This window comes from Lissotriton vulgaris, chromosome 6, assembly GCF_964263255.1.
Source record: "Lissotriton vulgaris chromosome 6, aLisVul1.2, whole genome shotgun sequence".
NCBI lineage: Eukaryota > Metazoa > Chordata > Amphibia > Caudata > Salamandridae > Lissotriton > Lissotriton vulgaris.
This window is the reverse complement of record NC_141694.1, coordinates 897,154,944-897,179,169: the sequence shown is the minus strand read 5'-3', so window position 1 is coordinate 897,179,169 and position 24,226 is coordinate 897,154,944. Positions and strand designations below refer to the sequence as shown.

At 45.2% G+C, this 24,226-nt stretch overlaps 1 protein-coding gene across 1 annotated transcript in view; it reads left to right on the top strand.

Annotated features, from left to right (window-relative positions):
• ACOXL (acyl-CoA oxidase like) overlaps positions 1-24,226 on the top strand; it is a 1,104,726-nt gene that overhangs the window by 437,979 nt on the left and 642,521 nt on the right. Inside the window, exon 6 of the mRNA XM_086926889.1 lies at positions 17,587-17,701. Coding sequence (XP_086783015.1) covers positions 17,587-17,701 — 115 coding nt within the window. The remainder of the gene's footprint in view (positions 1-17,586; positions 17,702-24,226) is intronic.

Below are 24,226 nucleotides of genomic sequence, written 5' to 3'. Positions count from 1 at the left end.
CCATCCCCTCCCCTCTGTCTGCTTTGCATTTCCACCCCATCCCACGTCTCTTAGAGTTGTCGCAATGTATTCAAACCTTCGGTAGATGAGCAAATAAACCTTTATAATTGACATAGCAGTAAACAAAATGCATAAACATGAAACCCCACAATGTCCCCTATCTAGGCGTGTCGGTTGCTCAAGCAACAGCAGAAAACACCAAAATTCAAATAACAAATCCCATAACTCCCCCTATCTGCATCCCTGCGTTGTGAATTTAGAACTGCCCAACACCCCAACTTGCAGAGTGCCTGTCGCCCGGGTTGAACAACTAAAAACGTGGGTGGGCTGCTCTCGCCACCGTTGTAAGTGCACAGACCCATGCCTTCACTATGCGATGCCTACACATTAAATGCATCATAAATGTGCAGTGCCAATGCCACATTTGGATGATGTCTTAGGCCCAACTGATTTTGGTCATTTCCTTCCAATCTGCCCGTCATAACCATTCCCACCAGTGGTGCGTTGAAGGCACATCATTTAGCCCATCATCAACCTCCTCAGAAATAGTATTGTACGGCCAATATCCCCCAGAATCATGCTCACGTGGCCAAATCAGATTCTTGGAGTCGCTGTTGTCCTGGAAAGGCAGGTTGTCTTGAATCTTGTCGCCTCATGGCGTCTAGTATTGTTTACCTTTGCCCCCTTCCGCCACACTGTTCACCAACCCTCGATCCAGCTCCATGCCGCCTCAGGGGAGGTAAAGTGCCATGTCTTGCTCTCTGAAATGACATGCAGTTATCTCTTTATCCCGCATTGCTCTTTTTACCTGTCGCATTATCTATACAGAGGTCTCCATGCACTCTAGCCACTTGGAGAATTTTGTTTCAATCCCTGTTATTGAGAATTCTTGCTATAATAGTGCGTTGAGGTGCCCTGGTTTTGACGGGGGGCTTACGCTCGGTGTGTCTAGTCAGTTGAAAAGAACTTAGACCAGGGGTCTTCAAACTTATTAATGCTGGGCCCCCCAATGAAAAAATTATATTCATTGGCCCCCCCCTCAGAATTTTTCACATTCTATTAAATTGGCAATGTTTAAATATGTCTCGACTTATTTAAACACAAGAAATATTTAAACATTGCAGTTAAATTCTATTATTGTTTTAAAAATTTAACCAAATTCATGATTGCCAAACATACTATTCTGGTCAGGCAGGTCTTACTAACGTGTAAAAGTATCCATAGTGTGATTATTAGAAATTGGGTTGGGGGTTTTCAAGAGTATTTGGTGTCCATTCCCTTTTGACACCCTCCCAGCTAGGATATAAGTGACAATAGATGTTAGTAATGGCCATTACAGAGTGGCTTACTGCTGCTAATTTTTTCCTGCTTAAAGCAAAGTACTGCTATCAGCATAATGGTTCTTTTGGCCAGAGTCTGGCACCCCCCCTGGGATCACCCAGTTTGAAGAACCCTGACTTAGACAGTCTCTTGAGTCTCAGGGTGTTCAGGATCAAATCTTCCAAGTAGAGGTCAGCACTAGGACCCTCTGCCCCTTCTGGAACCCACACCACTCTAATGTTATCTCTTCCGGATTTTCCTTCCTGGTCCTCTAGCTTGGCCGTAATAATTGCATTTTTTGTGTGCAAAGTTTTATACCTGTTCTTCAAGCCTCTTCGTTGTTGATTATAGCCAGTTGTTTTGGGATTCCCGAGTCTTCACCTCTCCAAGATATTACCAAAATTCGCCCTCAGGAGGTTAACATCTATAGTGGCTGCATCCAGTTTTGGCTCAGTTGTGTTCCGTATGGCTTGGATTGCAGCCTTCATTTCTCTGAGGGATGGTTCTTCCGTAGGCTTCTGTTCTATGAGGCCCCTCCTGAGGAGGATATTACTACAGTGTATTTGTCTAAATTGTTGGATTGCGTGGGTTTAGGCCTTTGGTTCCGGACTATGTACCCCTACTTCGCACCTTCCAGCAATGTGCCAGAAGCACTTTTATCATTATAGCACTGTAAGTTGGTTGCTTATGAGATTGAGTACCCTTTGTACCAGGCATTACAGTGAGGATGGTTATTACCTAATCCTCCTTGCCTCCTAGCATGGCACACACATAGATCACTCCAGAGGTAGGTGCATTTAGGGGTGGGGGGCATCAGCATAGCTATACTCCTCCGCCTCAGACCCAGGAGGTCTGGAACTGGACCCCCACCTCTTGGGCCTCACTTATCTCCCATCAATAAGGTCCTCTGGCCATGTACACCTTTATTGCAGGGTGTGGCAAGATAATGTTAAATTAGAGGCTTCTTAATACAAACCCAGTTTTTATCGTGTTCCAGGTATGCCAAAAGCATATGCCAATCCTTCACAACTCATTAATCAGATCTTCTGTCACCATCCAGGAGTGGTGCCCATGCATCGCATCAGTGGTCATTTCTCAATCCCTTCTAGGCCACAATGTCTCCGGGGCTCTCTCCTCATACCAGCACCCACAAATAACATTACTGATGTCAGGATTGGGCTGGTTCCCCTACCAGCCTCCTTTCTCCTGTTTTTCCCGGGCACTGTTTCAGACCATGCGGTCCATTAGATCTCTGCGAGCAGTCCAGCATCGCCAGATCGACAATGCAGCCTTTTTACATCCACGTGCTGGCACCACCACTTCACTTCAGGACCTTGTGAGTCTCCGCTTGGTCCAGTGCTGTCTCCACCACAAGGATCAGAGGGCCTCGGCCAGCCCGCTGCTCCTGATCGCCGCCCCTCAACCTCCTAACGCAGCAGCAGTCCGCTTCAATTTGCCCATCTCCCACTAAGTTCCTGTTGTGAGCTCCGCCCAAGTTTGCGAGCAGGGCAGCGAATTTCACGATTTTAGGGGACCTTAATCTCCATCTTGAGGATAGTGGGAGGGTTGAGATCACCAGCTTTCTGGCTGACCTAGAGGCCTATCAGCTGGCTCAGCGTGTCCTTGAGTGTACGCAAGTGGCAGGTCACTTTCTAGACCCCATATTCTCGAACTTAAGCACTTTAACGATTTTGCGGCCGGCCCCGCAGGCCTGGACAGACCACTTCTTGGTCTTGCTCTCGCTGCGACTGCAGGGAAAAGCCGACTTGATCCGCCCCGTCCTTGTCTTAAAACGCCCTTGACATAAGCTGGACATGGGTCTCTTTTCCACTTGTTTGGCTAGTCCTAGGCCTCAGTTGCCACTGGACGTGGATGTGGCAAACTCTCGTTTTCATGAGTGGTTGACGCTAGGCCTAGACAGCTGCATACGGGCTAAATTGGGGGGGAAGAGTCGTGGGCCATCCAACCCTTGGTTTAACGACTCATTAACCCTAGCCAAAAAGGGCTGTAAGCAGCTCGAACGTGTATGGAGACGCTCCTATGATGTAGGAGCAAAAAGTGAATATCGAGCAGCTATTAAGCAGTACCACAAGCGTATTTGGAGAGCTCGAGCGGAGTATGTGGCCAATAAAACCTTGGCTAGTACCAATCCAGCTAAGAAGATTTTCTCCGTGTTGAAGGGCATGAAGGGTTCGGGTGATACGGGGGCTTCCCTGATTTCCTCGAACCGGGAAACAGCCTGTCATCTTTTCCTCCCCTGACACATTTGGAATTCGAGTTCCTCTGTTTGAAAATCAAATCGGGCTCCCCTAACGATCCTTTGACACCTGCCCATTTTCGCCAGTTTCATGCTCTTATTTCCCTGCTGAACATCGACTTGGTTAAGATCTCTCTGTCGTCCGCTTCCGTACCTGGGGCGTGGAAACAAGCGAAAGTTATTCCGCTGCTCAAAAAACCCTCCTTGGACCCAGCTGAGCCAGGCAACTATTGCCCTATTTCCCAGCTGCCTTTTTTGGCGAAGCTGGTTGCATCCCTTGTGAATTCCACTCTCTCTACGTTTATTGAGCAGAATGCCATCCTGGATCCATCACAGCATGGTTTCCGCGCATGCCACAGCACCGAGTCTGCCCTGCTGGTAGTGACGGAAGCTACCTGGGCGAGACTGGACGTCGGGGACTCAGCGGCCTTGGTCCTTTTGGACCTAAGTGCCGCTTCTGATACCATCTCTCATGCGATACTTCTAAGGCGCTTGCAGGAAATTGGCAACAGGGATGCAGCATTGAACTGGTTTCGGTCTTTTTTGGAAGGGAGGTCCTTCCAAGTCTCCGGGCCTCCTTTTCACTCGCAGGAGTTTGCGTTGCATCAGGGGCTGCCTCAAAGCTCAGTCTTGAGCCACTTATTGTTCAACATCTATGTCTGCCCCTTGGCTGAGGTTGCCAAAGGAAGGGGCTTGTCATTGGTGTTGTATGCCGACTATACCCAATTGGTGATCGCTTTCTCCAAGAAATGTACTAATCTGGTTAAGTTCAAGGAGGACCGTTCGGTGGTTGCGGACTGAATGGTGGTTAACTGCCTGCAGTTGAACACCGGTAAGTCCGAAATCTTACTGTTTGGAAGGATCAGGACTTGTGGTCCGAGCAGTGTTGGCCAGATCGCCTCAAACTATCCCCCTGCCCAAGGAGGCTGTGAAAAACTTGGGAGTGTGGTTTGATAGTGGCCTGACTTTCGACACCTAATCGAAAGTTGTGGCAGGGATCCAATGCTTTTTTAATTTTACCAAAGTTTGATACTATTTATTCATTCTCTAATGTGTGCACTTATAGCACTCAAACCCATTTCATTCACACCATCGTCATCTAGATCTGTTCAATAGTTTCTGTGCCATTCTTTTCTATTGTATAGAGATACATAATGCTCTTCTGCCAACTACTCAAAATACTCATGTGTGTCACATGTACATCCAGCTCCTTCCTTACTAAGACATCTCAATTTCTGAGAATGGAAGGAGCTTTATTACATTAAATCAATTTCTCTTTGCTGATTGTACCCTACAGATTTTCGACGAATTCAATCTGAGAACATCAAATGTTCTCCTTTCAGGTTCAGCTGGTTGAATTGCAGTCACAGTAGTAACTATTTCAGGAGCAACATATCAGCAATAGGATCCAAAATTATTCTACTAGTACCCGCTACATTTTCAGGTTGAACAGTAGGAACTGGAAATGTACTCATACTGGACTCTCCCGATTCCATATTGTGAGGTGGTCTGGGTGTTTGCAAATCATAAATAGGAGGTCTGGAGTCTAATAAAAATATATCCTCCTAAACAAAAACAACATTTCGAACTCTGTCATTTTTATTTTCATCATTTTTGTCAATATTTACTTTTTATTTAATCCATTAAAAATTTCTGGGAACACACCTACACTCAACATAGTGTCCTCGTTCCATTGATATATATCTCTGAGTCTGACTCCATTTTTAAATCACTCAGTGTTCCATTGTCCGCCTCAAGCAAGCTGTCTGCACATTTCATGACATGCATGCACATTCAGTTTTCACAACAGCTTCTTGTTTGAATATCAGCAGAAAAGGACATGAGTCTGGCCAACTTTGCCCTGAATATCTACTTCTCAGGGTCGCATGATACAGACACCAAGATATGTGCACAGTTGTGACTCATATTATGAACACATGTTCCTGCGGGATGTTTCCACAACATTTCTGCCTTGTTTTTCACTCATAATTAGCTAGATTGTCATTTTGTTATATAAACACCGAGGCTTGATCGTTTGAGGGAGAGATGCCTTTGCCGCAGAAGTACCCAGAAAGAGGTCAGATTCCAGACTGCTGTTTGCTGAAGCTCTTGGACTAAGGTTGGGCTCATGGAACAGAAGACGAGTTCAGCTTCGCTTCGCTGCCATAGAGCATGTTTCCATTGAGAGAACACCCCCAACGTTTCCTCTGCTCTAGATGAGGCTAATAAACACCGAGGCACAATGTGTTGAAGTATGCAGGGTGACAGTATTCTTCTTTAGGCACCGTTAGTTTACTTCTTGCTCTCAGAGTTATGATAATAGTGGGATTTTGGTTATAGGAAACACATTCTTGTGAAACAGGGTAGAAATGTTTGTTGTTTTAACATCCGTAGTAACCCTGATAACTGATAACAGCAATATGCTTTATATGTCTTGTGGTCACAATGCATATACTAAGCAGCAAGTTATGGAAATAAATGTTTTCAGCATACATTGTGTCATTATTAATATAGATGCTTGAGAGTGACATTCTAAGCACAAAAGGTGGGTTTCTCAATTATCACTGCATCCCGGACAACAAAGACATTGTTTATTTAGCAGAAAGCACCTTCTTCCCCATTATTCGGGGCAGAGTGTGGGTCTGCAGTTCAACCAGATCTGCTCTCCTGATATATATATACCACATTAACCTAGATCTTTTCCACTGATATATATATTCCACATTGAACTAAGTGCTCATGTTTTAGGGTTAGGGGTTCTAAACCTGTAGACTCACGGTTTATCCCAAAGATACTAACACCATTTTCTGTTTTGCATGCACCATTTTGATTCAAGCCATTGACTCACAGCCTTTTTAACATACTTTTCAGTCTTTTGCACCCCTTTTCCATTGTAACAGGATCCCATTCATTCAGGGCATTGAACCGTGTGTTTTATTTCTCAAAGATTTTCCGAATCAAATATTGAAGCTTTCTCATATTAAAAGTACCCTCTAAAGAAAATTGCATGTCCTTGGCTTTAGATGTAATCTTGTTCTATTCTTTCAACCTTAGGCAAATATGCAAACCCAAATTTATCGTTATTTGAAAGGCAGGAGAATCTTCTGGAAGAATCTTTTCTTCCAGCAGTCAGAGGTCTCTTACTAAACGTCTTTCTCTTGAAAGATTTGATGGATTACGACGCCTAGCTTCATGCCCTGGCTCAGATACGAAGGATCCAGCTCAAAGCTGAGCTCAGTCAGTGCAATTCGATCCTTCTCAAGCCTTGGTCCTGACATTTCAACAACAGTCCCAAGAACTTTAACAACTGCACGAGGAGAACGTAGCCTTATGTCAAGCTCTCACTGCCAGATCTTCCAATGTTCCTATAGCTTCCTCAGGTACTCAATGTTTCTCTGCAGACCCGAACAAGTTCAAGGAATTTTTAGATTTCCTGACAGTCTTTTTTGCCCTCTATCCTGCACACTTTTCTCAAGATAGGGCTAAAGTAGAATACCTAATCAGCGTCTTGTCCATGTCAGTATTAACCTAGGCATCACCTTTAGTAGCGATAGGAGAGCCTTGCTTATCAAACTACTCTACTGGAAGACGGCCTTCAGAACCCACAGTGGGCACTTCGTTTGGGTTAAGTAATGCTCCAGCGAACTTTCAGCACTTTATGGACCACGTCTTTGAAGCCTTCCTTATCCAATTTGTTGTTATCTATCTGGATGACATATTGTTTTTTTCTAAGGACCCACTTTTTCGTCATCAGCCTGTCAGTCAACTACAAAACAAACTCGGCCACAATCATATTACATTTTGTAAACTTCAAAAGTGATAGGGCAACTAGTCTGAGATGGAATGCTTAGGCTTCTGCTTGAACAACATTGGAATCTGTGTTGATCATAGACCATTGGGTCACCCTTACCGCTGGCAGATCAAGACTGTTTAAACTTGGGCTTCCCAATCTACACAGTCAGAATTTCTTGCTAGACGCCCTTCTCCTGAAAGACATGCCATGTATTTCTTCTAGAAGTTCTCTAAACTCACTCAATGTTGTCTGTACAGGATTCAACAAAAATCAATTTACATTGTTCGGTCAATCAGTATCAGTTACAGATTTACATTGTTTTTGCTCTTCTGGAAGAATCTTTTCTCCCTTAATCTCAGGAATTTTGGACTTTTTTAAGCTTAGCACCTATTTTCTCTCAAACTAATTGTACTCAAACCACTAAAAAATAAACAAAATACCAATCACAGCATGGTTGTGGTAAATGTCAACCAATCACAGCCCAACCTACAACGGCAACTCACCAGTGACCGCACAACTCACTATGATTCTTAACAATTCCAACGCAACTTTCCAGTGACAGTCAATGGGTTGTCTGTATGGCTATTGACTGGATCAACAGTAGCAACTTGCCAACCACAGCAAAATTCACAGAAATGCAAAACTTTTCAGACCGCAAACAAAAATACACAAACCAAATCAATCTCTTGTCTGCTTAGTCTAAATAGGAAGGTAGAAAGTAATGGAAGTCAACCTCCACTAATTGGAAAGGGATCAGTCGCACTAAGGCATGTTTGTGGCCAGTGGTTAATCCACTCTTGGTAGCACATTTACTCTTGTGCACCAAAGAATAAACAAATTATGATCCAGGTTAATACACATTAAAAAAAAAGTTTAATAATTCCTAAATGTCTCTTTTTCTTAGTGTGTATGTGGCACCTCCCAAAACATAATATCACTTTGCAGACAAGTTCACCAATATATCTAGGTCTTGTATTTTGATGCATACGTTTACCGTAAACTAAACTCAACAATAAACACAAAGATCCAACATTTTTTAATGCAAATACAAAATTCAAACCTTTTCAGAATGCCACTTAAATAGCTCCAACCTACAAATAAAACCAAATCATCAAGACCACAATAATCAAACCACTTAATGACTCGTAAATCAAAGGCAAATAACTAAGAAGCTCACACACAGTGTTAATTCATGTCACTACAATAATCCACACTTATAAACTACAAATCCCGCAGTGCACTACTCTGCTGGTGCCACAATCAATCACAACTCATCCAGCCCTACTAATACCTACACTTCTTTGTTGTGGAACAGCACTGACCTCTGCAAATAATCTAGTTTGGTCAGAATACTGATAGAGCGCGCAGGTCACCCAGCTAGGATATTTTTACTAAATACTCACCTGGGCCCATACAACCGTAACATTCACCTTGGGTAACTCACGCTCTACTATCAGTATATCTTGAGATTCTTCTATACTACTGATTCCTATATCTATAACCTAGCAGTGTAGATACTAGGAACCTAATCGCCTAGGATCAGGGAGTTGAGTCAAAATATTAGATAAAGAAAAACCAAAGGAAATGATGGACGGAGCGTTGACAATACAAGCACTCACCCCCAGTCAACTGATCTGGGTTTAATCCATCACCGTTGTTTATCCCAATCTGCCACCCCAGTTAAGACATGGCCATATGCAAATCAGTTTGACCCTGTGCCTCATGGGAACAGTCCAGCCCGAACTGCCAAGTCATGCCTTCCCTGGACCGGAAACAAGCTACTGAGGACCGGTTTCTGGCATTTCAGCCGTCTTCAGCCCGGCTTGCTTGAATCCAGTGGCAAAGTGAGCAAGGGACTCACGTCTGAGCATATCCTGCCAACTTAGGACGAACAAAGAAAAACCAAAGGAAATGATGGACGGAGCGTTGACAATACAAGCACTCCCCCCTAGTCAACTGATCTGGGTTTAATCCATCACCGTTCTTTAGCCCACTCTGCCACCCCAGTTCACACATGGCCATATGCAAATCAGTCTGACCCTGTGCCTCATGGGAACAGTCCAGCCCGAACTGCCAAGTCATGCCTTCCCTGGACCGGAAACAAGCTACCGAGGACCGGTTTCTGGCATTTTAGCCGTCTTCACCCCGGCTTGCTTGAATCCAGTGGCAAAGTGATCAAGGGACTCACGTCTGAGCATACCCTGCCAACTTAGGGCGAACAAAGAAAAACCAAAGGAAATGATGGACGGAGCGTTGACAATACAAGCACTCACCCCCACTCAAATGATCTGGGTTTAATCCATCACCGTTCTTTAGCCCACTCTGCCACCCCAGTTCAGACATGGCCATATGCAAATCAGTCTGACCCTGTGCCTCATGGGAACAGTCCAGCCCGAACTGCCAAGTCATGCCTTCCCTGGACCGGAAACAAGCTACCGAGGACCGGTTTCTGGCATTTCAGCCGTCTTCAGCCCGGCTTGCTTGAATCCAGTGGCAAAGTGAGCAAGGGACTCACGTCTGAGCATACCCTGCCAACTTAGGGCGAACAAAGAAAAACCAAAGGAAATGATGGACGGAGCGTTGACAATACAAGCACTCACCCTCAGTCAACTGATCTGGGTTTAATCCATCACCGTTCTTTAGCCCACTCTGCCACCCCAGTTCAGACATGGCCATATGCAAATCAGTCTGACCCTGTGCCTCATGGGAACAGTCCAGCCCGAACTGCGAAGTCATGCCTTCCCTGGACCGGAAACAAGCTACCGAGGACCGGTTTCTGGCATTTCATCCGTCTTCAGCCCAGCTTGCTTGAATCCAGTGGCAAAGTGAGCAAGGGACTCACGTCTGAGCATACCCTGCCAACTTAGGGCGAACAAAGAAAAACCAAAGGAAATGATGGACGGAGCGTTGACAATACAAGCACTCACCCCCAGTCAACTGATCTGTGTTTAATCCATCTCCGTTCTTTAGCCCACTCTGCCACCCCAGTTCAGACATGGCCATATGCAAATCAGTCTGACCCTGTGCCTCATGGGAACAGTCCAGCCTGAACTGCCAAGTCATGCCTTCCCTGGACCGGAAACAAGCTACAGAGGACCTGTTTCTGGCATTTCAGCCCGGCTTGCTTGAATCCAGTGGCAAAGTGAGCAAGAGACTCACGTCTGAGCATACCCTGCCAACTTAGGGCGAACAAAGAAAAACCAAAGGAAATGATGGACGGAGCGTTGACAATACAAGCACTCACCCCCAGTCAACTGATCTGGGTTTAATCCATCACCGTTCTTTAGCCCACTCTGCCACCCCAGTTCAGACATGGCCATATGCAAATCTGTCTGACCCTGTGCCTCATGGGAAGAGTCCAGCCCGAACTGCCAAGTCATGCCTTCCCTGGACCAGAAACATGCTACCGAGGACCGGTTTCTGGCACTTCAGCCGTCTTCAGCCCGGCTTGCTTGAATCCAGCGGCAAAGAGAGCAAGGGACTCACGTCTGAGCATACCCTGCCAACTTAGGGCGAACAAATAAAAACCAAAGGAAATGATGGACGGAGCATTGACAATACAAGCACTCACCCCCACTCAACTGATCTGGGTTTAATCCATCACCGTTCTTTATCCCACTCTGCCCCCACAGTTCAGACATGGCCATATGCAAATCAGTCTGACCCTGTGCCTCATGGGAACAGTCCAGCCCGAACTGCCAAGTCATGCCTTCCCTGGACCGGAAACAAGCTACAGAGGAATCGCCGAAGACTCAGAAGAGTCTTGAGGTACCGACTGACAGAACGGGGCCTCAATATCCTGAGCATGGTCCAGGTGAGGTGAGGTCCAGTCCCCCATCAATTTGGATGTAATCTGCATCCCTTGATGTGGAGGAACAGACTGTGTATTCTTTCACGGTATCACAGCAAGTTTTGTCACTGTTTTGAATATTTTCAAATTAATTACACTAATAAATGCAGTAGCAATTATAAGAACAGAGGCCCTGAAGAAAGCCTTAGGGTAGTAGAGCCCGTTTGGCTGAAACATGTTGGCCCCTTGATGGCAGTTATTTGTTTAAGCTGCAGTTTGCACTGTTCTGTTTTTAATGAAGGTGTGTGTCCCCGTCTTTAATAAAACTATTCTGTGTTAGGACATATAACCTTATTTTAACCCACTTTTCTATGCACTGCTTGTCTTTCTAGTGTCCTGATGGGCAAATAAGAACTGATTGCCCTTTGGATTTTTCTTAGTTAATTTTTTGGTTGGGTTCTAACCTTTGCGTATACAGGCGTGGTGTCCTCTATGATCAAGTGGTTCACCATTCCTTTAAGCTGGTTGACCAAATGATAAAACTGATCACTTGGAATAGTTGATGGTTATCCAGATTTTGAGTATTTTAACTGGTCCCAACCACGTTATCACTAATAATTAGTTGGTTCTGTATGTGAGTTTCCTTAAATTTAGCATTCTTTGTAGTACATGTAGATACACCCTACCATTTGGAGAGGTGTTTGGTCTTTTCACTTAGATTAGGCTTTTAGACCCCGGGTTCGTTGTGTTGTTTTACCAGAAAATCATCTGTTCAGAAACAATTTCAAGGCACATGCGTGCATTTTTATCACTGATGTTTGTAAAAGAAGGCAAAACCTTTTTTTGGTTGATTGAATGAATGACTAGGGTAACTTATACATCACATATACCCATAAAGCTTATTAGCTCAAGGGCTAGAAGGAATATTCCTTCTTTTATTTGACACACATAGATTGAGATTGGTATCCAGTTGGAATCTTTTAGGACAACTCTAGGGCCTGTTGGTTCTTAGAGGAATTCAGAACTAGAAAATCATTATCTTTACAATGCTGTTGTTCGACATATTTTCAATGGGTTGTTGCATTTTTTTCCCAAGTCCGTTTGATTTATGATCTAGAATCTGGTGTTTATGGCATTTGAACCAGTGGCTTCCAGTGACTTCCAGCTAGTTTCATGGAAGATTGTCTTTAATTGGGTTTTCCTTTTCTGACTACAGTTTTTTTAAAACAAATTGTTTGATCCCATGTTTCCAGCGATAACACTGCTACATTGCCATATCAAACATGAGATGTGTATCGCTACGTTTTCCCCAGAATCCCCCCTCCCATAATTTTGAATGTATTTCAGGCCCTTTGTTTTCATTTGTAGTGTACAAATAACATTAGCTCATCACACAGACTCTTGTTAATCATGAAGGTCTCTCTCTTGAAAAAGTGATCTTATCCATTTATTGTATTAAGGGCGACTTACTTCATCTAGATATGTTACTAGGTAAGTGGTCTTTCTTTTAGTGGCATTCAATTATTTGTATGTTGAGTTATGTGGCCTCCCTGCACCTAGTACTTCTGGACGTCATCTGTAATGCTGCTGTGTAGGCCACTACACACACTTAACACAAGTTAATTTTCAAACAAGCAGTTTGATAAAGTCTTACTCAAGAACCTTTTTATATTGAACTTTTTACTTGGTTAGAAGCTGCTTCTGAAATATTAGGAAGTCCCATTGCATTTTCCATGAATATTTAAGAAGCTTGATCAGATATACCAGTAAAGGAAAGTTTCCCACCGTTCGTCCTTATTTCCCCTACTGTTAAGTGACAGCCACCGACCCGACTAAAATGGTTAATGTCCCAAAAACACAATAGTACGATATAGAAATGACTGTTTGTGATATTAATTTGTTTATTTGTGACATATCTATTATTGTTTGTGTAAAAAGTAAGGAAAAGAAAAAAGATATTACAATCTTACTTTCCTGTAATTAAGGCACCTTGCCTTATGTTTGTGCTGATGACTTGGTGCTAATCAGCCGGACCCCGACGGCCTACAGCGGCTTCTCGACATCACCGCACAACACTCCAAAACAAATAAACTCAGTATTAATTATTGTAAAACAAAAGTAATGCGCCTCAACTATTGCAAGAAGAAACCAATATTCCGTTCGAACCTGGATAAAAATAAACTGGAAGTCACAAATAAATATCGTTACTTTGGAGTGACTATTGATCATAGGGGGAGCTTCAAACCGCAATGCGAGGAGATAAAAAAGAGAGGCTTAATGATAGCTGTATCTCTAAGGAACTTGAAAAATAAGATCATCGGCCCAAGCTTCACCCCACTCCTAAAACTGATACAAGTCAAACTGATACCATCCATTACATACGGTAGCGAAGCATTGAGAGGCAGAGATACCGGAACCTTAGAAGGAGTAATTACGAGAGCAATGCGGATGATGTTTGGCCTCCCGAGATACACTTCTCCGGCGCAGATCCGACTCGAATTTGGGCAAGTTAAGGAAGAGCTTGCTCGCAAGGGAGCATACCATAAGACCTGGCACAAAATTAGCAGAGGGGAAGCAAACACCCTCAACGCACTCCTCTGGAAGGATCTACAAAGCAAAGACAACTGCCCAGCAAGACTCTTTCTAGAGGATGCAATTAAACAGCTGGGGGCAAGCCAACTATGGGATCTGCAAGGGAGCCTGGCAGGTTTTAAAAAAGCCGTAAACAATACAGTTAGGAAAGAATCCCTCCTACAAGACAAAGCATCACTAACGGAGAGAGCACATGGCTGGCTGACAGTACAAACCTACAATAAACTCACACCACAGGCATACCTTCTGACCAGCTTCACTAAAAAAACAAAAGAAACATTCCTAAAATTACGATTAGGAGTATTACCCTCAGCTGACCACATGGCCCCTTGGCTGCGGCCCCCAAAACCGTCAAACTGTCGCCTGTGTGGAACTCATGAGGAAAATATAGTACATCTTATTACCATCTGCAAAGAGCTGCAGCAAGATCGCAGGAACCTACTGAGACCCCTATTCATAAAAAAAAAGGAATCAGGACGTGCAGACAAGCAACTCTGGCTTGCTTCAGAGGCGATGAAGTGCAAATGGCTTGCCGACTGGTAAAATACCTCGGAGCTGTAGAAAGCAGAATCAACACAAAGAAAGAACAAACGGACAAGGACAGCACACCCTCAATACTGTGAGTGCCAAAACATCAAGACAGCTCAGAGACTTAAACTGAATTAAAATACTGGCATACTATAACTAAAAGTTATGAACATTCAGGGCAAATGCCAGCCAGTCTTCCAAAAAGGAATAGGCACTGCAATACTTAACTATGTATAGAAATGAGGGTCAGGACTGACAAAAGAAACCCTCTCCGTAGAAGGACACAAGCACCTAACGGCAGACGGACACTCCGTTCTTTTTAACTTTTTTTTTAAACTGCACTTTGTAACATAGCTCAAATTTGAGTAACTCCATCATCTATGCTGCTACAAATATTTTTAATACTTTCCTTTTTTACTGCTGATGGGTTTTGTAATGGTTTTTATTAACTGTACAATAAAGTATTACTTACTTACTTACTGCCTTATGTTTGTGATTGAATGTATAGTGTGGATGAATGATAGGGCTCGATTGAATGTATGGTTGAAACAATAATGAAATGAAGATACTTATTAAATCCTGGTCAAACTACTTAACTAATATATAATGATTGTTTCATATAAATAAATATGTATTTTCTTCAAATATATCAATATTCATTCTGCCTGTTCACTGCATTAAATGCCCCAATTGATGTCAACATGGATTTGACAGTTTAGTAATAGATAGTTACCTAAAATGTATGTCAATTTTGTGTAACTAATGCCTGTCTTAGGAACTGTAAGTAGTTGCAGGGGAATCCCCTTTAGATTGGCATTATGTATTTCTGGCCTGTTCTATTGTAGGAAGAAAGGACTGAAGTTCTGAAAGCTGGTGGTATTGTGCAGGAGTTTTGTGAAGGCACTGATGGTGCTTCACTGCACCTGGAGTCCTTCTTTTTAAAGGATACCGAAACAGGCCATACAAAGATGCTATAGTTTCTACAATAGGATGGTTAGCTCCTCAGAAAGGGTCAGTACTGAGTACCAATTTATTTATTCTAACATATGCTTTCACTGAAAAGGCAATAGTGAAAATTACAGTAAGTAAGAGTAAAGATTTAAATCAGATGTATAGTATTAAGTGGCATATATTATTTTAAAGAAGAGAGGAACCAGTGTAACTTAAGGGTTTGGAATTAGTTCAGCTGGAGGCCGAAGAGATGGGCTTGCAGCAATTTCCTAACTGAAAGAAGATTTGGTGCATTTTGCAGTAGGATTTTAAGGCCTTATTGAAGGGTAGTTGCAGCTTCAGTAAAAGATTGTTTAAATTTTAGAGAGCATTTGATGTTCTGGGTTTCCAGATGTAATGTGTCATTAATCCTGAGGCCCTGCTGTCTAGCCAGAGAGAGTAATACCTTGACCAGGTAGGAGCATTTCTCAGATTTGGAACTGTACATGTTACACAGGAGATTTTTAATTTAATTCGGGTCTCAACAGAAAGTCAGTGTAAGTCACTGAAGATTGATGTGGTCAAATGTGCTCATGGCGGAGAGAAGTTGGGCTATGGTTTGGAAAAGTACCTTGGCCATTGTGAGAGAGGGTTGTGAAAGAACAGCCAGAGTGGCACCCATCAAACTATAAGTTGGGAGTGCGGGGGAGCCACAGGCCCCCTCTGGCATCAGCTGTCTGCCTGTGTGCTATTTTAGTTGGGTCCGACCGGGTGGAAGGAGTGTGTGTTTTCCTGCCCGCTGGAGAGCGGGCAAGGAAACAAAAGTCTGCTCCCACCCACCGGGAGCATTTTTAAAGCTCCTGCCGACTGAGAGCAGATATGCCTTCCCTGCTCGCACTGCTGTAAGTAGGGAAGGCATGTCTGCTTCCACCCAGCAGGAGCTTTAAGAATGCTCATGCGAGGTGGAAGCAAACATATATTTCCCTGCCTGTGCAAATGCTTTCACGGAAACTACTGTGTCCCAGGAGCGGGCTCCCCGGGACACAGTGTGTGAGTTATCCCCAACAGGGATCCCTTTAGGCACAGGGAGGGGAGGCAGCATGACCCCCCTCCCCTTTTGCTCACCCGGGGATGGGGTCCTCCGGGCATGTTAAAGCTCGAGGAGGAGCGCCACCTGCCCCCATATGCTTATTAAACACACTGGCCCTGGAACATGGGGTCCCAGGAGCCTTACAGAGGCTCGGGGAGGGGAGTTACATATCCTTTCTCTGCTAAAGGCATATTGTTTGCTGCCCCCAGGCCTGGACCATCCCCTGGCGGGTTTCAAGAGAAGTGAAGCGGCTTGCACTTTAAAAAAAACATTGCAACAGATTTGCAAGTGCTCTGTGAATTTGTGCTAAATTATAAAAATAACAGTTTTGGCACCATTAGGTCTAGGGGGTTCAGGGTATCCCTAACCTGCCCCTGTATGTCATCTTTTTACTTTTTTTTTAAGCCTGAGTTCCCGAGTACTAAGATGACTGCTGCCACATCCTGATTGATGTGATGGCAGCCAATCAGATCTCAGATTGAGATCTGTCGGTCCCTTGGATCCTCCGCAGCGTGAAATATACAAAGTTGTTGAGCATTAGTTGCTCAAAAACTACTGAAAAGACTTACACCAAGTCACAAAGACCAAGGTTTCTAGACCAAGATCAAGCTTTCTGCCAAATGTGGATGTAAATCCATTCAGCTGTTTGGGTTGTAGCTGCGTCCAAAGTTCGCATCGAAAAATAAATGCCCCCCCCTTGATGAATTACCCCGAAACTTTCCATGCATGAACTAGGCAAAAGGTAGCCCTCTTTTTGGAAAGTTTCATGAAGGTTCTTTAAATGGCGCCAAAGTTATTAGCAACACCAAAAAGGCATTTCCCATGGAAACACGGTCCTAATTATATCTAATTTATTTACAACAAAAACATCTTTGGAATTTGTTCTTTCTTGTTCACAGCACTGTATTTGTTTTTTTTAGAAAAAGGTCAAAATCATTTGTCCATTTGTAGATTGAAACAATATATGTACACTCCCATTTTGTCTGTCATTCAATGTCAGAAAATGTTTGTGGTTTTATCTCTTACTGAAGGTATCTTTAAAGCACTAAACATTAAATAATGACTATTTCTCTACACATAAGTCATATCTGGCTACAACAGTGGTTTACCCTGTGGTTACAATAAGAGTACTGTTACAAATGTAATTTATTGAACCCTGCCTTGTAAATTATTAGTTCTACCAAACCACATCCATGTATTGTTGAAAATATCAGGTAGGTTGCTTGTTTTGCAGCACATTAACTTTAGGTCCCAAAAATAAATTTTGTCTTACTTATCCTGTGCAGGAGTTTATCATTGATACCGAATGTGAAAATGCTGAAAAGATGTACATTGGGAATGCAATGAAAGGGAATTATGCCGCAGTATTTGCACAACTCATCATAAATGGCAAATCACAAGGTATGTGCTTAAGAACGGTTTCTTTTTCGTTCTCGTTTTTTTTAATGTTGTATGGTTGGACATTGGATTTTGGATAGGCAGCTCGAGGTTTAAAACATTTCCGGCATTCATATGTAATCTCCCAGAAGCCAGTCACAACTGCTCACTATTATTCCATTTACCATAAACAGCTAATAGACGGCAAATCTCAAAGTCAAAGTCAAAAGCCAGCTTTATTCGATTAGTTAAAATCATAAAAGCAACAATACAATGCAATTTATAAAAACAATTGTTAAAAAATTATTTTACATATCGTATATTTCATATGTTTAAAACAGTGAAAAAATCAATCAAAGTGATATGTAGGTCCGGTCAATAGTTTAGATGTTAATACAAAAGCAATACATTCGCAGTGAAGTCATAGGAAGAATAGTTAATTTAAAAAATATTAGCTAAGTCTGCAGTGTAATGAGGGCGCCCTTCCAAGTCCTTCGGGGATAGCTTCCTGGTTTTTGTGCGCATAGCTGCGACCAGAAAGCTAGCAACCCCGAAGATTATCTTGGTACTCCCTAGTAACTGTAAATGAAGTAACGCTGGGCGCACCTGCATAAAGCCTGCTTCCCTTAGGATAGGGACCAAGTATATTTTCTACTCTTCTTAAAGTGCTCACAAAACATTACAAAATGTATAAGGGACTGCTCTGAGAAGTTATCGCAGCTACAAGGAATTGACTCATCTGGCACCCCGCATACAGGGAAGACTCCCAGTGAATACTGTATGATGTTGAACCTAAATCTAACAAGAAGGTGTCGATGGTATTGACGGCTTACAATTGTTAGATAAGGTTCAATCGAGGGTGTAGTCAAGAGGAGGAAGTTTGCTCTGGCTCTGGGTTTAGTCAGCTCCTCACTCTCCCGCTTTAACGCTGCCCTCCTCAGGAAATTATCCTTAATCCATTTCACGTCCCCCTTGCAAATTGTATTAGGGTGGCTAAAAAGATTGGGCCTACCAAGACTTTCCAGTGCGCCCTTGACATAAGCCAGCCACGGGATCTTTAGAACACTATCCAGCGCCATGCAATCCCTAAGAATAATGTGGTTAATCCTAATTTCCTTATTCAGCCAGGTTTTGGCCCAACACACCAATGGTTCCAAGAGAAGCTGATCAGTAATGTAGCCCAAGCCTAACTCTGTGTGTAAGGAAAAGACTGGGGTGGATTGTGGAACACTTAGTAGCGTTCTAAGAAACTGATTTTCCACAATCTGCAAATCACCGGTTGAGTGGTAACCCCACAGCGCTGCGCCATAGGTAGCTATGGAAAGGCATTTTGTTTTGTACACTTTCAATAGTGCCTCCATTGGACGTGAGCCTAGTCGCTTTGCAAATCTTAGCAGGGCTGCAGTTGAACGGGTTACAGCAAGTGACTTGGCACACACCTGCGGTTTCCATGAGCCTTTCTCCTCAAAGATCACACCCAGATAAGTGAAGACCTGTATCCTTGAAACCCCCTCACCACAACAACTAAAACTTTTTCATTTTTTCGGCCTTTGCCGCCTCCCGGCCACCATAACATGAGATTTTTTGTTATTAATCAGGAGGTCGAGCTTCGCCATAAAATCACCAAAAGCATCCAGAAGTTTTTGTAGCCCCACTCCCGTGCGGGCAAGGAGGACCGCATCGTCTGCGTAAAGCAGAACAGGCACTGCGGATCCCCCCACATACGGGATATCAAGTGTGGACCCCTCCAGTGCTTTGTCCAAAGAGTTGATGTATAGGGTGAACAAGAGAGGGGCTAAAATGCAGCCTTGCCTCACTCCTCTTCTGGATTTAAAGGGTCTGGTGGTGTTACCTTCCTGAGTTATTCTGATGGATGCTGATAAGTCTTCATGAAGGGCCGCCAAGAAGTCTATAAGAGGAGGGTCAAACCCTATCCCAGCTAAAATGGCCCATAACTTGGTCCTATTGACCAAGTCAAAGGCAGAAGAAAGGTCCATAAATGCAAGGTATAAGTGACCCTCTTTTGCCACGGTATATTTACTAACCAGCATGTGTAAATTCAGGCACTGGTCAATTGTGCCCCGTTTCTCACGGAAACGGTACTGGAGTTCCGAGAGCACCCCCTTCTCTTTAGTAATATTGTTCAGTCTAGTCAAGATAACTCTGCCGAGAATCTTGACAGCGGAGTCAATTAACGATATCGGCCTGTAGCAGGCCGGATCGTTTCTTGGCCCCTTTTTGTATATAGGGACAATAGTTGAGGTGGACTAGGATTCGGGGAACCCCGCTGTGACTGTTGCATTAAAAACGTTAGTGAGTATTTTGGCCCAAAAGAGTGGACTTGAGCTGTATAAATCTGCCGGAACACCGTCGGGTCCCGGAGCCTTGTGTTTGGTCATCTCAACTATTGCCCTATTGACCTCCAATTCGTTGAAAACAACAGGGGGGGCTTCTATCGTAGGCTGGTAGGAACTACTGGGTGTAGGAGGCATATCACTCTTATAGATCTTACTAAAATGTTTAACCCATTGGTCTTCAGAAATTACACAGTCCATAACACTATTGTTTGATGTAGAGAAATAGGGGTGGTTAATGACCATCCAAAATTTGGAGCTATCCTTCAAGACATTTGCCGATATTAGACTATCCCAAGCCTCGCTTTTGATTAACTTTTTCCGCTTTTCAGTTACCTGTCTATATTTTTTCCTAAGCCCTGCCACAAGGTCTTTATTTCTTGGCTGTTGTTTTAGGGCTAGAAGTAGGTCTTTATGTAACTTTGAGCATTCTTTGTCAAACCATCTTGGAGTGGAGAGATCAACCTGCTTCTTAGTGCAAGTTAAGTCCTTATTAATATTAGAACAGATAGTAGTAAAAGCACTGATAATGGCAATACCCTCAGATGTACTATCCATGCATATTGACATATCGTCTTGAGAGTTATGCACAAGGTTATTCATAAAGGAGTCCGGCACCACCTTTGCCCATTTAAGTCTGCGGCCCTGGTCCTTAGGAACAAGGGTGTCGCCACGTCCCCCCAGACGCTCAACCTGGGTGACGCTATTGCGGCCCATGTTCAGTCGCAGGACCACTGGGTTGTGATCACTAAAGGGGGAGGGAATCACTTCGTAAGATACTACTATATCGATTAACCCTGGTGTAATAAAAATATAATCGATGACCGTGCTAGCATCCCTGCCAACAAAGGTTGGTGTTCTTACATCCTCCCATGTGCCGTGTGCCTCATACAAATTTTGGTTTGCTAATAGGTTCTCCAAATCCACCCCCTGTAGGGTGTGCTCAAAGTGGGTACTGAGAGCTCCTGGTGGACCCAATAGCTCCTTATTCTGACATCCCCAATTGCACGGGTGAACATTAAAATCTCCCAGTAACAGGGTTTCGAATAAAGCAGATTGCTGTGACTTGTATCTTATTAAAAAAGAAGATAGGGAACTCAGATGTGAGCGGCTTCTATCTCTATCAGGTGCATTATAGAAGTTAATGATCAAAATTAAAGGGGAATTTGGTCTTGCCCACTCTATACCTAGTATATTTTCAGATGAAAATGCAATTTTCCGTGCGGAGCCCCGCAATTTTATGGAAAAGAATATATACAGGCCCCCCTTATGTCTACCACCCTCCCCGGGGGTAGCTTTAATAGAAAAGCTCCGGTACCCATCCATGAAAAATTCACCACTGGAATCCCAAGTTTCCTGAAAACCCAGGATATCATGTTGTGTGATTAGATTTAACCATCTTTCATCAGAGACTTTTTTCTTTAGCCCAGCAATGTTCCAGCTCATTGCAGTGACATGGCAACCGCTGGCTACTGTAGTGGCATCCCGAGATGGTAAAACAATGGGTGGTTGTCAATCGTTAGTGTCTAGCGTAGAGGTGTTTATAAGAGGGTGGAACCTATTGCTGAGTGTAATCCCTGGCCCCTGGCTAAGGGTATACTGTACTTCGGGTGCTATTACTGGAGCACTATTTGGCCTTGCCCGCAATAGTGCCTGCTGGGTTTGATAGGATACATTGGACTTCACTCCCAGTCTCTCCCCACTACCTGTGGAGGCTGGGCCATAGGGGAAGTTTATTTTGGGTTGAAGGTAGGTGGGGGGAGGATAGAAGTACCCTAAAGGGAGTGGTCTGATACCTCCACTCACTAGGTCAGAACCGTCCCAGAGTAGGGAGTCTGCAATGTTGGGTGTATTAAAGTTAACAATCACGCAGTCTCCATCAACGCGTTTGGGCCTCCTCCCCACCCAATCTACCCTTCGAGCAGCTATGATATGTTTACCCACATCCAGACTTCCACTGCTAAACTGAGCACACCATCTCCTAGTTCTATTTAGCAAGTCTAAATCAGATTCCCTCTGTTGTGGTTTAAGGCGCGGAATCCCAGTTAGGATGACAACTAGGCTTGCTGCCTCCGGGGGAAGATCCACTGGGCGGCTCAGTCTTTTAGTAGGCTCACTGAAGGGGTACTCCTGAGGTCTAGGGGTAGGTGTCTTATTAGCCCTCCCCATCTCCTCGAACCCTACTGGTTGGGGCCCCCGTGCTAAATCAGTATTTTTATCAAGTGAAATAGGTGCAGGTAAATGTTGCGAGCTGCACACTTCCATTAGTGAACCGGATAGAGCTGCAATTGATGTTATACCCCTCCCTTCATGTTCAAGGGCCACACTGCTTCTGATGTGGGGCTGGCAGTGTGGGCAATGTGTGTTAGGCTCTGTGAGATATTTGTCAATCCTTTCACATTTTTTCATTATGTTATCAACACATAATTTGAGGGTGTCCACAATGTCTTTAGCCAAGTTCACCAGTAAAGGTTCCAGACGAGATTCGATTAAGCCCTCCACTACCCCCACCAAATTATCCTGAAAGCCCTGGAATGTCTGTTTAACCGCTTTTGCTCCGTGTACTTCATGTGGCTTCTTCCCTCGTGAGTTTTTAGCCTTATGTCGCGTGTTTACAGTAGAATCCACATGTACAATATCGCTATCCAGGGCATGTGGAGAGGTAATGGCCCTGGGGACAGAGGAGGCAGTAGAAGTCGTGACTTCTATGGTGGGTTCCAGGGGGATGTGTGTAACGTGCTCGGGGGCCACTATGTCTGTTACATTCCTCATCTCTGTGAGCGAGTGGTCAAGCCCCAGTTCTTTTTGCGCGTTGGCAATTTTGTCATTTAAGGCCCCTACTGCAGATGTCAGACATGAAATAATAGTCTCAGATTTCTTAGGGACTTTAGCCTTCTTACCTTCTCCACCATTCGTTGTTAGCTTGCGTTTTCCCATTGCGAGGAGCAGGGTCTCTAGCCCTGCCCTGCCTCCTCCTGCCAACGACTGCCAAAGACTGTCCCGCCCTTGTCCCGGGCAGCTCCCGCGCGCGACTCGCGGGGCGAGTGGGGGTGTCAGCCTTTTACAGGCGCCTCCGGGCGCTCTTTGCACGTCACGGGCGCGCTGCCGCCCCAGGGGCTGCTGGGGAGTGTGGTCCGCTCGACCTGGCTGCCTCCCGGCGTGTAGCTGTTGCCACCGTTCCCCTCACGGCTCTGGCCCGATGGCGTGACACAGGTAGGTTTTTGGTGTTCCCCCCCTGGGCTCCCGGGGGGTCAGCCTTTTACAGGCGCCTCCGGGCGCTCTTCGCACGTCACGGGCGCGCTGCCGCCCCAGGGGCTGCTGGGGAGTGTGGTCCGCTCGACCTGGCTGCCTCCCGGCGTGTAGCTGTTGCCGCCGTTCCCCTCACGGCTCTGGCCCGATGGCGTGACACAGGTAGGTTTTTGGTGTTTCCCCCTGGGCTCCCGGGGGGTCAGCCTTTTACAGGCGCCTCCGGGCGCTCTTCGCACGTCACAGGCGCGCTGCCGCCCCAGAGGCTGCTGGGGAGTGTGGTCCGCTCGACCTGGCTGCCTCCCGGCGTGTAGCTGTTGCCGCCGTTCCCCTCACGGCTCTGGCCCGATGGCGTGACACAGGTAGGTTTTTGGTGTTCCCCCCTGGGCTCCCGGGGGGTCAGCCTTTTACAGGCGCCTCCGGGCGCTCTTCGCACGTCACGGGCGCACTGCCGCCCCAGGGGCTGCTGGGGAGTGTGGTCCGCTCGACCTGGCTGCCTCTCGGCGTTTAGCTGTTGCCGCCGTTCCCCTCACGGCTCTGGCCCGATGGCGTGACACAGGTAGGTTTTTGGTGTTCCCCCCTGGTCTCCCGGGGGGTCAGCCTTTTACAGGCGCCTCCGGGCGCTCTTCGCACGTCACGGGCGCGCTGCCGCCCCAGGGGCTGCTGGGGAGTGTGGTCCGCTCGACCTGGCTGCCTCCCGGCGTGTAGCTGTTGCCGCCGTTCCCCTCACGGCTCTGGCCCGATGGCGTGACACAGGTAGGTTTTTGGTGTTCCCCCCTGGGCTCCCGGGGGGTCAGCCTTTTACAGGCGCCTCCGGGCGCTCTTCGCACGTCACGGGCGCGCTGCCGCCCCAGGGGCTGCTGGGGAGTGTGGTCCGCTAGACCTGGCTGCCTCCCGGCGTGTAGCTGTTGCCGCCGTTCCCCTCACGGCTCTGGCCCGATGGCGTGAC